At 42.3% G+C, this 14,323-nt stretch overlaps 1 protein-coding gene across 1 annotated transcript in view; it reads left to right on the forward strand.

Moving 5' to 3' along the window:
• Positions 1-14,323, forward strand: part of Adamts16 (ADAM metallopeptidase with thrombospondin type 1 motif 16) — a 93,174-nt gene that overhangs the window by 44,593 nt on the left and 34,258 nt on the right. Inside the window, exons 9-12 of the mRNA XM_075977796.1 lie at positions 1,338-1,475; positions 8,157-8,310; positions 10,247-10,342; positions 13,386-13,534. Of these exons, the coding sequence (XP_075833911.1) occupies positions 1,338-1,475; positions 8,157-8,310; positions 10,247-10,342; positions 13,386-13,534 (537 nt within the window). The remainder of the gene's footprint in view (positions 1-1,337; positions 1,476-8,156; positions 8,311-10,246; positions 10,343-13,385; positions 13,535-14,323) is intronic.

Below are 14,323 nucleotides of genomic sequence, written 5' to 3' on the forward strand. Positions count from 1 at the left end.
TCCAGGTGCCCCAAGCTTTCCTTCAAGGCAGTTTGAAATGCTCCCTGGGAGAGCTGAGAACGGTGGTGTGAGCCCTTCTGCAGGCAAAACTCGTGGAACGTGAAAGATGCAAAGCATCAGGGGGAGGTGCCCGCTGAGTCCCTGGTCATTATAGGTCAGGGCTGCAGTGGCCACTTCTCTCCTGAAGATCATGTTGCTTGGCAGGGAGGGATATGTGGGCATCTTTAAGACCCTCGTTCACAGCCACTGTTGTTTGAGGTCTGGCTATATAGGAGGCCAGGGCAGAAGCCCCAAACTGTTCTGGTTTCCGCTCTGTCAGAATGGGTACATATTTAAATAGTTCCCACTTAGACTCCTAACCTTGCTCACTGTTTGCAGAGAGATGCCTTCCAGAGCAATATAGGGATTTGCGTCAGAGAGTCAAGTCCTGCCTGTCTGGCACAGCCTTCAATTTTGGGGAACCAGCAGTGTAATGAGCACCCTGGCACAATGTTACCTACCTAACAAATACCTGCAGCTGCTCAGTAGTTCTAAAATCAGTCTGAGTATTCACAACCCGGGAAAAGCTTATTTGAAAACCTCAAACACCTGCATCTTATTTATTTATTTATTTGTTTTTGAGTCAAGAACTTCTACCTGGAAATCTGATTTTCATTGTTTCTTTTTCTCATTTAAATTTTTAATCTTTTGAGAATTTCATACATGAATACATCATTTCTCCCTCTTCTTTTCCTTCTCTAACTCTTCCCCTAAGCACCCCACTCCCTGTCAAATTCGTGAGTGCTTCTATTACTGTTGTTACATATATACACACATGCATATATACATATGCATCTATAAATACCACCGGCTGAGTCCACTTCATGCTAACTGGAAGTTAGACCCATGAAATCTCAACAATATGATGGTCTAAACAAGACTAGCACAATGGCAACACCAGTTGACATTCCAACATGGATGGGGGCACCCCAGATCAAGACTTACAGATAATTAATGGCTCCTGAAAGAGAAAGATCCAGTATACGCCAGGGAAACCTCTCTGGTATTAAATTTCAAGTTGTCAGCCCTAAACACATACACTTAAGACTTCTGTATTTCTAACAAATATCTCTGAAAATTTTCGCAGTCCTGGTAATATGTGTGAGACCTCTGGGATCTGGCACATTGCCCTTTGAAGCTGTGTGATAACTCATTCGTTCTTCTGGAAGGATCCATGAACACACAAATACTCTCCATGGTTTGGCTGATACCAAAGGAGCTGAAGAGGGGTGATTTTCACACACTACACTCGCCCTTACAGACTCTGATTTGAAATAACCATTTTCTGTCTTCTGTAGCTTTGGTATGGTCCATGATGGAGAAGGGAATATGTGCAAGAAGTCCGAGGGCAACATAATGTCCCCAACACTGGCCGGGCGCAACGGTGTCTTCTCCTGGTCCTCCTGCAGCCGACAGTACCTGCACAAGTTTTTAAGGTATGGATCCCTCAAGATGGTTTTGTGATCACTCTGAACTTGGGAGGGAGGGTTGGCTTTTTCTTTTTTCATATCAATATTCTTGATTACGTTACACTTTTATTTATGGCTTTTATTTTAAATTTTTATTTGACAATTTTATACATACATATAAAATGTTTTTTATCATGTACACCACCATTAGCTCCTCTCATCCCCTCCTACTTACAGTAAACCATCCCTTCTTCTGAACAAGTCCCCCTAGTATCTGTCTGTCTGTCTCTGTCACTCTCTCTTCTCTTTAGTGTATATGTGTGTGTGTGCATGTATGCATGCATGAGTGTGTGTACATGCGTGTGTGTATGTATATGTGTGTGTTTGTGTATGTGTGTGAATGTATGTGTGTGTGTGTTTATGTAAGTGCAGGGTGGGGACCACACATGGGTGTGAGGGTCCAAGGTTGATATCAAGTATCATTCTTCAATCACTTCCCACCTTTACTTTCTTGAGACAAAATTTCTTCCTGACATTCAGGTTTGACAGTTGGAATGCCAGTGAGCTTCAGGGACCTGCCACCCTTCTGGTCCCCTGATTCCCACCCCCACAAAGTTGGGGTTACAGATGCCTGCTGCTTACCTCTACTGTTTACTTCTATTGTGGGAAGGATGTGGGGATCTGAATTCAGATCCTTGTCTCCTGTGTCCAGCACTTTACAACTAAGCAATACCCCCAGCCCTACACATCCTTCTGTTTCTGCTTTATTTTCTTGTTGCTTTAATTTTGCGTCCCATTGAGTTTCACCGGGGAGGGTTTTATTTGCAAAGGTGGGGGTCACTTATTGGAGCATGGATGAGTTAATAGTGGCTACACCTCTGGAGAAAGTTTATTCCCCTTCCAACAGTGATCTCTAAGTGTCCATGGGTTCTCAGAGACACCTGAGACTCCATGCTGGGATATCAGTCTTGTCTTGCACAAAGAACCATAGTTTCTATGAGTTTATAAATCCAAAGACCATACCATCCCCAAAGGACACCAGCGTTTCCCGACAGCCCACCTTCCTCCCACTCCCTGCATCCCCTCGCTCTTAAATTCTTTCTGCACCCTCTTCCACAGTGTTCCTTAGGACTCAGAGAGGATTATGTTCATGTCCCATTTAGAGCTGAGCACCCAAAGCTGCTTATTCTCAAACCTTGACTCTTTCTAGCTGGGGCCACATTAAACAACGTGATAACGGCTTTGACCTCTTATCTGGACTCCTCCCATTCACCGAGAGCTCCCTGGGATCCCCTCCCACACTGGGGACCAGGCGGACTGTCTTTAGCTCTTTCTTGCAATTATTCATCTCTTCCCAGTGTCAGTGAAACTTCCTGTAAGAAGGAAGAGTTTGTTCTTTAACATGGTTCTGTTCTGACTTGTGTTAACAGGGGAGATGGGAGTTTCTTTACTCAAAAGTGTTTCCAGAATTTACTTGGTTCTTGCTCCAAATTTTACAAAACTCTCTTTCTTCTCAATGTCTGTGAGACAAATATATCAATGTTTTTATAATTTTAAATTATAGTCTGACAACTTAGAAGTTTAGAGGATGAAATTTTGGGTATGTAGTAAGAATTTGTATCATGAAAGAGTCAAAAAACTGAGAAGAAGACCCATGGCAAGGAAACCATTGTCCGATCACAGAAAAATCATCTGAGGATATTAGAAGTGCAATGTAATCTTCAAATCAGAATGTGATTCTCAGAATTACTATTAAGATTATAGATTATATAGAATTAAAATCCAGTTTTGCTCAGCAGTACTGAAAGAGTAAAATCAGATTCTGAAATATGCTCATTTGGTTTTAGGGTAAGCAATAAAATATTGTTCAGTTGTTTTTGTAATGAAACTCTCTTCAGGGACTTTACTAATTTGTAGATTTTGTAATTACAAATACACATGCAATATTCTGCACTGTCATTTTTTTTAATATCAAGCTTTGCAAGAGAGCATCGCATTGTTAAATCACTGTGGGGAGTCATTGAAATTGAAAACATAGTTTTCAATCGGACAGCCTCACATATGTGAAACCTAGAGTTCTTAGTCCTAAGGAACCCAGGACTGCCTGTCTGTCTGATGCTGTGGTTGCTAGCTTCCTGATTTCCACATATTCAAAATAGTGTTCTATCCTCCACCAATTAGGTAGCCTTTGGGATGTGTTCCCAGCCATGAGTAAGCTGCCACCGCCGTCCTGGGTCGGCATCTGGGAAATGGATGGCCTGGGGTGGCCAGCTCAGCTTTTCTCCACTCTAGGTGGAGTCGAGAAGAACAGATACTTCTTTGGAGAAATTCACCCGGTGAAGTCATGTGTCATTTACCATTAATACACACTGTCTGAATCAGCGAAGTCCATGACCGAGGGAAACGACAGCCTGTCATTCAGTTCCCCGTGTCTGTGTGCTGGAGCCAGTGACCTGGGGAGACTCTAGACTGTCATGTTACATTTTACAACACAGACTCATCTTTACTTTATTTTTTTTTCTTCATTTGGAATCTTGCCCTATGGGTCAACGCCTCTGCCTACCCTTCACCTATATGAGTCTAGGGGTTTAGTGAATAATGCATTGGAAAGGGACCTCCTGGAAGAAGGGAGGGGGTGAGGGGGAGTGGCCTCTCCTGCCATCCTCAGTACCGTACAGCTCTGTGGGTGAGGAAAAGGGATTCCCATGAGAGGCCATTGGGATGGTTTCCTTCTCGACTGTATCCAGATACTGTCGGGTGCTCACCTTGAGGAATCCTAGCCAGGACTGACCTTTGTGCTGAAGATATGAGAGGGAACAGGGACCACCATGGAGGGAAAGGGAAGGGGTCGGAGTGAGCAAGCAGAGCTGCACTAAGTGATCTAAACTCACTTCTCAAAGGCATCTGTGGTAACAGAGAATGTTTTCTGAGAGACCCTGCTTTCTCCCTTGGAAAATGAGGGACTGTGACTAAGCTGAAAAAAATGTCAGGCACTTTGTATTATGCAACACAGTCGTGAGAGTGGTGAAGGGTTTTGAAGCCCCCCACATGCTGTCTCTGGCCTCAGCCGTTGTTTCCACACTATTACTACTGTTGTGGTACCACACACAGACAGACAGTAAGAATACAATTCAGTGGCTCTCTATGGTGGTCACGTCCTGTAAATTCTTCCAGGTCATGCTACAGAGCCTTGATCTAGACCCCTCAGTCTTCTCTAATAGCTCTCAGCAATGGCCAGTCTCCAGGCAGAGTCCTGAGGGCTGTTCTTCCTTGTTGTTTTAACTCGCTATGAAAAGAATCATAAGATAAATATATGAGATTCATCCCATTTACTACCTGTAGAGATTGAATTCATTCATTTGTTTTTATTGTATGAACATAAAGCAGCTAACAGTAATGAAACATTGGACAGTTTTATGTAAAGGTCAAATTATTTTGCAATGAAGTTCGTGAGATGTTTTAAAAGTTAGCTGGCCATTCAGGCTGACATAATTCTAGAGCCTCTCTTCTGTTTTATTTACCAATATACCTAGCCTTTTGTGAAAACGAGAGGAATTTAACCACCAGGAGTTCATAGAAAATCTTGAAATGAGACTACGTGAGCCCTCTAACATAATGAGAATGTGTGTGTGTGTGTGTGTGTGTGTGTGTGTGTGTGTGTGTGTGTGATTCTGTATGTGAATATCCAGTTACTCAAGCTTCATTTATTAAAAAGGTTATTCTCTCGTCTCTTGTCTTTGTTCCTTTGTTGTGAATGAGTTGAGTACATCTATGTGGGACTCTCTCTGTGCTGGTCTATTTTGTTCCATTGACTGAGTTCTCTGTTATTTTGCCACTACAACTTTTTTTCTGATTATTGTGAGTTCCTAGGAAGTCTTAAGATTAGGAGGTATTGCCTTTCATCTTTGTTCTTATCATTAAATTTTCTGTAGATTATTGTAGATCTCTTTTTTCTCCATATAAATTTGAGAGCCAACTTCCATATCCATAAAATGACTTTTTGTATTTTGATTGTAATTAATTGATCAAGGCAAGAAGAACTGGCAGATACCATCTCTACTTTATTGATCCCCCTACCTCTCTGAGGACCTCGAGTGTCTCCTCATTCATTCGCTTCTCCAATGTCTTTCATCAGGGGTTAATGCCTATCGGATTAAAGATATCATACATACTTGTCTAGATTTATATTCCTGCTTCATTTTTAGAGCATCAGTGTAAATGACACCATGCTTGTCATTTCTAATGAGCTCTACTTCTCTTTGTTGGTTTATATACAGCAATCTATCTTGTGGACTAGCCGTTCATGGTGCAGCTTTCCTAAAAGCACTTATTAGTTTCAGGAAGTTTTCTAGTGGTTCTGCATATTCTGTGCAGACAATCATGTCAGCTGCACAGACGACAGATAGTCTCATTCCCTCGCTCCGTATCTACAGACATCCCCTTATCTTGCTCCCACTGTCAGCTGAGGTAGGACCTCTGGTACAGTGCTGTAAATGATCAATGAGAAGGCAATGTACTCTGTGTCTGGCCTAATAGTAAAGTTTCATCTTCTCACATCATGACTCTGGCTTTTGAAGATGTTCTTTATCAAGCTGAGAGGTTCTTCTCTTTCTCCTAGTTTTCTAGGAATGGGTGTTGGGCTCTACTACATGTTTTTTTGCAACTCTTGATATCATATGATATTGACAAAGTGGGTTATGGAATCTGACTTTTAATCCTTTTAAACTTTTAATTATTATTGTATGTGCAGGGGTGTCCTGCCTACATGTATGTATATGTACCATAGGGACACCTGTAGCTGGAGAAGCTTTTCTGTGTCCCACCAGTTCCCATGACCAATTATAAAATAATCAATCAGAAGCTTGATATTAATTATAATTGTTTAGCTGATTGCCCAGCTTATTACTGGCTAGCTCCTAATTTTTAATAGTTTATATTTTCCCATGAGGCTGGCAGCTTGTTACCTCACCTCTTGTTTCTCCAGCAGCTGCTGGCTTCTCTTTCCACCCTGCCTTCTTTCTCCCTGTCTTTAGTTAGGCTTTCCTACCTAGTTGTATTTTGCCCTGCTATAGGCCAAAGAAGTTTTATTCATCAACCAATAAAAGCAACACATATTCTCAGCATACAGTGGAACAACACACAACAAATGCCCAGTTCCCACAAAGACCAAAAAAGAATGCTAGATCTTTTGGAACTGGAGCTCCAGACAGTTGTGAGCCACCATGTGGATGATGGGAAGTGAACACAGATCCTGTGAAAAAGCAGACAGTACTCTTAAAACTGAATTATTTCCCCAGCATGCCCCTCCCAACTGACTTTTGAATTTTGAATTACGATTGAGCCCACATGGTTGTGGTATATGTTATATTTTTGAACCTATGATTCAACTTACTTGGCTGTAGACTATAATTTATTTTATGCATTTTTGAACTCTTTACTAATGTTTTTAAAAGACTTTTGCAGCTCTCTTCATAACAGATTTTAGTCTGTAATTTCCTCTAATATCTTCCTCTAGACTTGGTTTTGGGTAGTGCTGACCTCATAGACTGAAGAGACTGCAGAGAGCCCCCAGTTTACCCCCACAATGTTTGGTGGAATCCACAGTGAACGCTTTGGGACTATACACCACCTTGTTGCAGACTGATGAGCTCAAAGGTGTACGGTCTGGAAGTAACACCATGAGAGGACAAACAAAGTTCTCCTAGTCTGGGATTCAGTCTGTTGTAATGATAGCACTTAGGTCTAGGAAGATGTTTAGAGAGATGTGGGCTCATGGAACATATAGGCATGACTTATTTGCTACATGCAAGCATAAAACTATTAAATACTCACCATAAATGCACAAACTTTGTTAATTATATTTTGTTGCTATGATAAATCACCTGAGAGAAATACTTTAAAGAATGCAACAGTGTTCTGGTCTCATAGTTACAGAACTTTCAGCCTTTGAACATGAGGAAATGTTTATTGTATAGTGTGTATTGTATAGTGAAGAGATTGCTCACTTCACAATGGCCAGAGAGTAGACAGAGAAAGAGGAGAGGTGGAGTGGAAGGTTTTATTTCCTTTCTTCAACTACACTTGACTTCACAATAGCTCATGGATTACCATGGATGAGCCAGTAGCCTCAGGAGCCAGTCGCTTCCCCATAGGACCAAGAGTTGGGGATCACACTTCAACACATGAGCCTTTTGAGGGGATACTTCAAATCCAAATGCATAGAGATGCTGTGTTTGTGGGCAAAGGAATCATTGGTCAGACTCTAGCTGCCTACCAGTGAGGTTAAGCCATATTTAGTCCCTTCTGAAGACAGGAAGACAACGAGGAAGTGAGTTGCTGTATTTGAAGTAGTTTGATTATGGTTTGATTTTTTACAGCAATTTCTGTAGTCCAGCTGTTTCTAGCACAAAGGGTGTGTGGTAAGCATTTGCGTTAGAAACCTCTCACTTTCAACATCTGGTCACAATTTTTCAGTTTCATTTTCCTTGATTTTGAGATATCTATTGAAGAGCAATTTGTTTTAGATAGGTCAAATATTTTATGAGTAATTTCAGGAAAAAAAAATGACTTCTGGCTTTAAATCTTTAAATAAAAAAAATTGGTCTTGAACTTTGTGGCAAAGAAAATAAGCATCTCTCTAAACAAAATGCGTCATCAGATCGCATGAGGAAGGATTAGTCCCTTGATAACGCCTCCTGTTTGCTTCAGCACTGCCCAAGCCATATGCCTTGCTGATCAGCCGAAGCCCGTGAAAGAGTACAGATACCCAGAGAAGCTGCCAGGACAACTGTACGATGCAAACACACAGTGCAAGTGGCAATTCGGAGAGAAAGCCAAGCTCTGCATGCTGGACTTCAGAAAGGCAAGTGCTTACTGTCACATGCTTCCTCCACTATGATTCATAAAACCATTTTATTTAGTGTAACTGACAGTGATGGATTTTGCATTTATTGGGCACCTACCAAATGTCAAATCCTATATGCCGGGACCGGCCCAATGTAACAGGAAACACATGCTTTCCTGGCAGAGCAGATCATGGTTGATATTGCTGCGGGTATCAGCTTTCGTTTCAGAGTTGACTTGGCCTATTAGGTCAGATCTTTCTTCCTGATTTATCATGTGGGAGCACAGTAATAACTTTTAGTTGGTTTAAGTTGGCAAATTAATACTCCGCAATTTTTTTCAGATAGTATTAAGGAAACAATGTTCCCCACTCCCGTCCCAACATGAGCACAGTCTACTGGAAGGTAACAGCAGTACATCATGAGGCTCCTGACTATTGAGTTTCCCAAGTATAATTTTTATAGAGCAGTTCCTCACACAGGGTGATGCCTCTGTAGCCCTAGGGATGTCTCCCTGGTGATCTCCCGCATAAATCCTTCACGGAGCACAGATATGCATTCTGGCTAGACAGGGAGCGTCCAGATTTAGGAATTTGCTCTACTTAAAACCACAAGGAGAGCTACTCATAAATCACATGAAAGTAACTAGTTTTGAAGTTTCTTTTATTCTAGTTTATAATGAAATCAAGAATAAAATACACAGAAATATATGCAGTCTTCCAGAAAGCCCTCAAGACTTCAGAAGTGTTAGTAATGCCCCTGCCTCTCCTCTATACAGCATAATCATCTAAAAACGCAGCTGGGATTCTGCTAAAGGCCAGTTTCCCTTTTGTGGGAAATACCAAGAATTTTTCCCTACATCACTCTTGTATTTGTTAAGAGGAAAGACATATAAAACTAAAGCTTTTGTTAAAGATCAGACTTTCCAGACTATACTTCCAGTCTCTGTGTTATGAGTGTCATGACTGAACACCACACTGTCAATGGTATCCCAACACCATCTATAAGTTACAAGCAATATCAAGCTAATTGTAGGCTGCCTTTTTATTACTGATGAAATAGTTACATGCAGCAAAATGAAACAAATGAGCCTTGTCATGATCAGCAAACAAGGTGTTTGTTTAAACAAGCCACAGACCCTAGGGCATGAGTCCAGACCATACTTACAACAAATACCTTGCTTTTATCCGATGATATTGTCTATGCCTTTGGTCCTCCATGTTTCCATCTGTTTCAGCAATTCAGTAGAGAGGGGTTTAAAACCTCTGACAATGGACCTTCACATTTCTGTTTCTCCTCTTAGTTTTACTTCTGCAAGCTGCTGCTTTGTGTAGCCAGGAACTCCGGAAGTAGGTACATACATATATGGTGAGAATTTTGTGCCTCTGAGACTCCTGCATGGATGGATCAGTGACTGGGTAGACAGGTGCAGGCCTGCACACAGGTGAAGAGACATGTGGACACGCCAACAGTGTCTTGATCATGGTTAGTTCAAAACCTGAGGAGTAGGTACAGTATCAAGTACCTGTGGTCTCTGATACTCAGGAACCTAAGGCCGGAGGTTCATTTGACCCTGTGAAGTTCGGAGACAGTATGAATAACAGCACAAGAGTCTGATTTCAAACATAAAGGAATTAATAAAGAAAGAATAGAAATTAATTTTCATATGTGAGGAAGTTAGTGGAAATTGGGATGGAGAAGAATACATGATAAAATGTCATTTGGTTTTTTAAAAAATTACATTTCTATGGGTTTTCTTAATGCCAAGATTAATCCTATCTTACCCTTTGGTTTACAAAGTATGATTTTCAAATTTCAGGATTGCAAAAGTGGAGGCCAGGGTTCAGATTTTCCAGCTCCCTCTTGACTTTTCCTCCCTGTGGCTGAGGGACGTCCCTTCTCATTTGCTGACAGACATGCAATCATCTGCGACACTAATGGCTTCTCCCCCTCTAGGATATCTGTAAGGCCTTATGGTGCCATCGGATTGGAAGGAAATGTGAAACGAAGTTCATGCCAGCAGCAGAGGGCACCCAGTGTGGGCAGGACATGGTAAGGGGTGGACTCCGGCAGCAGAGGGCACCCATGGGCACCCAGTGTGGACATGGTGAAGTGTGGACTTTCTTTGGAAAGTTGTGTGTCCTTTATATTGTCACACCACTGAGTTGTTCATACCTCAGACACTGGGCTCTCCATGGCAATACTGACCTCTCTGGGTGATACAGCTGCTGTGTTCCCTCAATGTAACTTGTACGTTCTTGCTACATTTTATTTAGCTTCAAAGTAGTTTCATTTTCCATAGTAGTTTCGGTTATTTTCCCTTACATTCTAAATGCCACCTTTCTCCCACTTCACGTTGGAAAGAATTAGAGCTGGTTTGTCGGAAGTAGTTTCTTGGGGGTTATATTGAAGAAGCACAGGCTGAATGGGCAGTGTTGTGCCCAAGATCACATGGTGCCTTGTCCTGGTGGCATTGCTGTTAGCGTAATCAAAGACCCTGACCGTAAGGAACTTAGCTCGTATTTCCAGGTTAGAGTCCGTCATAGCACGAGAGTCGAGGCAACAGCAGCTGAAACAGCTCATTGCATCAGGCCCACAGTCAGGAGCAGAGAGGTGACTGCGTGCATTTCTACTCCTTAGCTCAATTTCTCAGCTCTTACAAAATATAGGGCCCAACTGAGGGACTGGGGTTGCTCACTTCTAGACTGCACCTTCACTCTCAAATTGATAGCCTCTTCTCCCTAATTAGTAGTGTGTGTGTGTGTGTGTGTGTGTGTGTGTGTGTGTGACATAAATATATATAATAAAAATGTATGCCCAAATATATATACACAACCTGCTGAGCCCATTCTTACTGTGTGTGTGCATATTGTTTCGAGGCTAAGCACTCTGTACTGAACAACCAGTTAGGGCTCTCATTCCTGGGAGTGCCAACTCTACCTCTGCCAGTAGTTACCAGTTGCTTGTGCTTCCTTGTCTAGTGATTGGGCCCCATGAGAGTGTCCCCTTTCCACATTTTCATGTGTATTGACTTTGTTCCTGTTCAGATGTTGGTTATGCAGCCATTCCCACGAGAGACTGATTCGGGGCAGGCTCCCTGGCATTCTGACTCTTACAGGTTTCTGTTGTCTCTTTTGAGACGTTCCCTGAGCCATAACTGCACGAGCTGTGCCACAGGTGTATCCACTGAGGCTGAGCCCCGTAACTGATTGTTCTCTGCGCTGTGCCCAGCTGAGGTTCTCTGTGGTGGTGTCCTCGGATGAAGGGAGATAGATATACCTACACGTAGACTTAAAGATAGGATTTAGAAGGTAGTTAAGAACCATACTGCTTTAACAAAGAGGTGGTGGTACATTCTCTTTGAGACCCATGACCTCACTAGCCCCAGGTAGTGTTGTCTAGGTGACTAGTACCACAGTGACGTGTGCTTAGGTCCAGCCAGGCAGTTGTTGGTTACCACCTACGTGTGAGTGGCATCCTCTGCACCGTTACTGATATCTTGTCATGTGGGACACTGTTGTGGCGTCACAGCTGGGTGCCATGTTGGTCTTTGCGATGTCACAGCCTGGTAAGACCGTTTCCTCCCTTAGCATCTGGCATAGGACTTTCTGGCACCATGGGATCTAGATTTAAGAGAGGAGTCTTTTAAGTTAGATCCAGCTCAAATTACCTAAGTTCTGTATCCTAAGTATGTAGTGTCTTCAGTTACAGGGTCTCACCTTCAACATCAGAGAATCAGGCATTGGTAACTACCATATTTTATATTGTTTCAAGATCACTAGGACTATCCTGACCAACCATTCTGAAGTGGATTTCTAGTGGCTGGTGCCAAGAGTTTTGTTAGTCTACAATTTTTATAAAGGGCATTGTGAGCCTTGGTGACATAACTTTCTTTAAGCTACACACACACACACACACACACACACACACAGAGAGACATATACGTATGTATTGTGTATAATTTTAGGTCGATGTAAAATAGTATGATTACGTGAGGCTTTGACAAATAGCCTCTGTGTTCTTTGTATCGTCTCTCTCCTCCCTCCTTCTCCTGAATTGACCTCCATTGAGTCCCTGTCCCCATTTTTCCATTTCCTGCTTCATCTTACATGTATCCTACTATTTCTATAATATTGGTCGAAACCATTTGTATGGATCAACAATGGCCAGATGTCAGTAGTTGATTTGATGTGTTTTACTCATGCACCAGTAATAGGCAATTGAAATGTTGTCATTTTCCTTTTTTAGGAGTAGCATTGCTTTCCCTCAGTACCAAGCTATTGGTTCAAATACTAGAGATAACTGTGTTGCCTGTACTTTTTGCCCACAAACCAGGCTCTGTTTATTTAATGCAGACAGCAAACCAGATAAGGCATCTATCTTCTCTCTTCTTAATAAGATATCCTGAATCACTGTGCTCTTTAATATTAAGGCCATACTACAATACTATAGGTTCCGGAACAGAAAATCACAAAGTAGCTGTGTGTGTGTATGTGTGTATTGAGCCATTCTCTTACAAAATGGATATTGGTGGCATCCCTAGTCCTCATGGGAAGAGACTCGATTTCTTCCTGAGCAATTGCCTCGCCCCTGCTGAAAGCTGGGTAAAATCCAAAGTGCTCTAAAGGAACAAGATGGTTTCCCCAAGCCCAGGTGTTTTGCAGTAAAATCCAGGAGTTGACCAGAAATTACAAGGTGCAAAGTCCCGGATCTTCTTCATCTGGACTTTTCTGCCCTGAGACTCTCTTCAAAATGCAAGCTAGGGGCTGGGAAAAGAACCCTTTTTTTTCATAAGTCGGGGGTCATGACTTTAGAGATGAGTAATCAGACCAGATGTTCATGTCAGTTTTCAGCCTTCTACAGTGACTGATCCATACCTCTCCCCTTTACACCAATTCATCAGGTGATGCTGGGTTTGGAAAGGTAGACAAAGAAAGACCAACTGTGTCTTTAGTAGATGTCACTTGCATGTAGAGATGCCAATGTTGGTATATTTTACAAGACGCCTTCCCCTTGGAGTTGCAAGAAAAATGAATTGAATCCAATTATGCAGGGCTCATGTCAATGATTTTAAATTTATGTTTAAAATATTTAGTGGTGTCGTGGAGGACAGTGTGTGAACTACGGTGATGAAGGCCCCAAGCCTACCCATGGCCATTGGTCAGATTGGTCCTCTTGGTCCCCCTGCTCCCGGACCTGTGGGGGAGGAGTATCTCACAGAGACCGTCTCTGTACCAATCCCAGGTATGTACCCCACCTGCTTCCTTCTGAATGAGCCTTCCTGCAGCGCCCAATCTTGTTAGTAGCAGCACTATCGCTTACCAAATACTGTAGAAAATGCTAAGAAGGGAATTCCACTCCATTTCCGAAATGATTCTCTTGCTTTCATGTGGTTTATGATGCTTACCACTTCCTGACTCCCGGCAAAATATAACCCAGCCAGCAGGGCCAGGGCAGAACTGGGTTTTAACTATATGACTTGAAACTAAGATGCTATCTAACTGGCTACTTTATTTAAAGAAAAAAAGAAATGGAATATGAACAGAAAACTCCAATAAGAACAACTCTTTCATAAAAAGCTTTGCTTTTCTGTCAAATATTGTCACTTTTACAACAAAGTAGTCTAATTTCAGGGACTCACCCAGAGAGATAGTAACCTACCCAGGGAAGTAAAAGGCTCTCTGGTTTGTTTCAGAAATGTCATGCCACTTTGTTGCTCTTATCTGTAAAGCATGCGGCTCCAAAGTCACTCTTCTTTCCACTGTCCTCTTGAGTGTGCCCATCCATATTCTTAGAGATTTCCCAGAAATCAGTAGGCTCGTGCTGTCCAGTGACTCTCTGACTTGGTCCACAGGCCTAACGTCCTGGCCCTGTCCTAAGGGATCTGGCAGAAGGAAGAAGATGATGTTGACTTTCTGCCTCAGTATCTTACTCTAACTGGGCATCCTGGAAAGCCATCCTCTTTCTCAGCAGCAAACCTACTCCCCTATAGGGTGTGAAGGTGACTCACTTTCCTGCCTCCTCCAGAGGATG

Source organism: Microtus pennsylvanicus, chromosome 6, assembly GCF_037038515.1.
Source record: "Microtus pennsylvanicus isolate mMicPen1 chromosome 6, mMicPen1.hap1, whole genome shotgun sequence".
Taxonomy (NCBI): Eukaryota; Metazoa; Chordata; class Mammalia; order Rodentia; family Cricetidae; genus Microtus; species Microtus pennsylvanicus.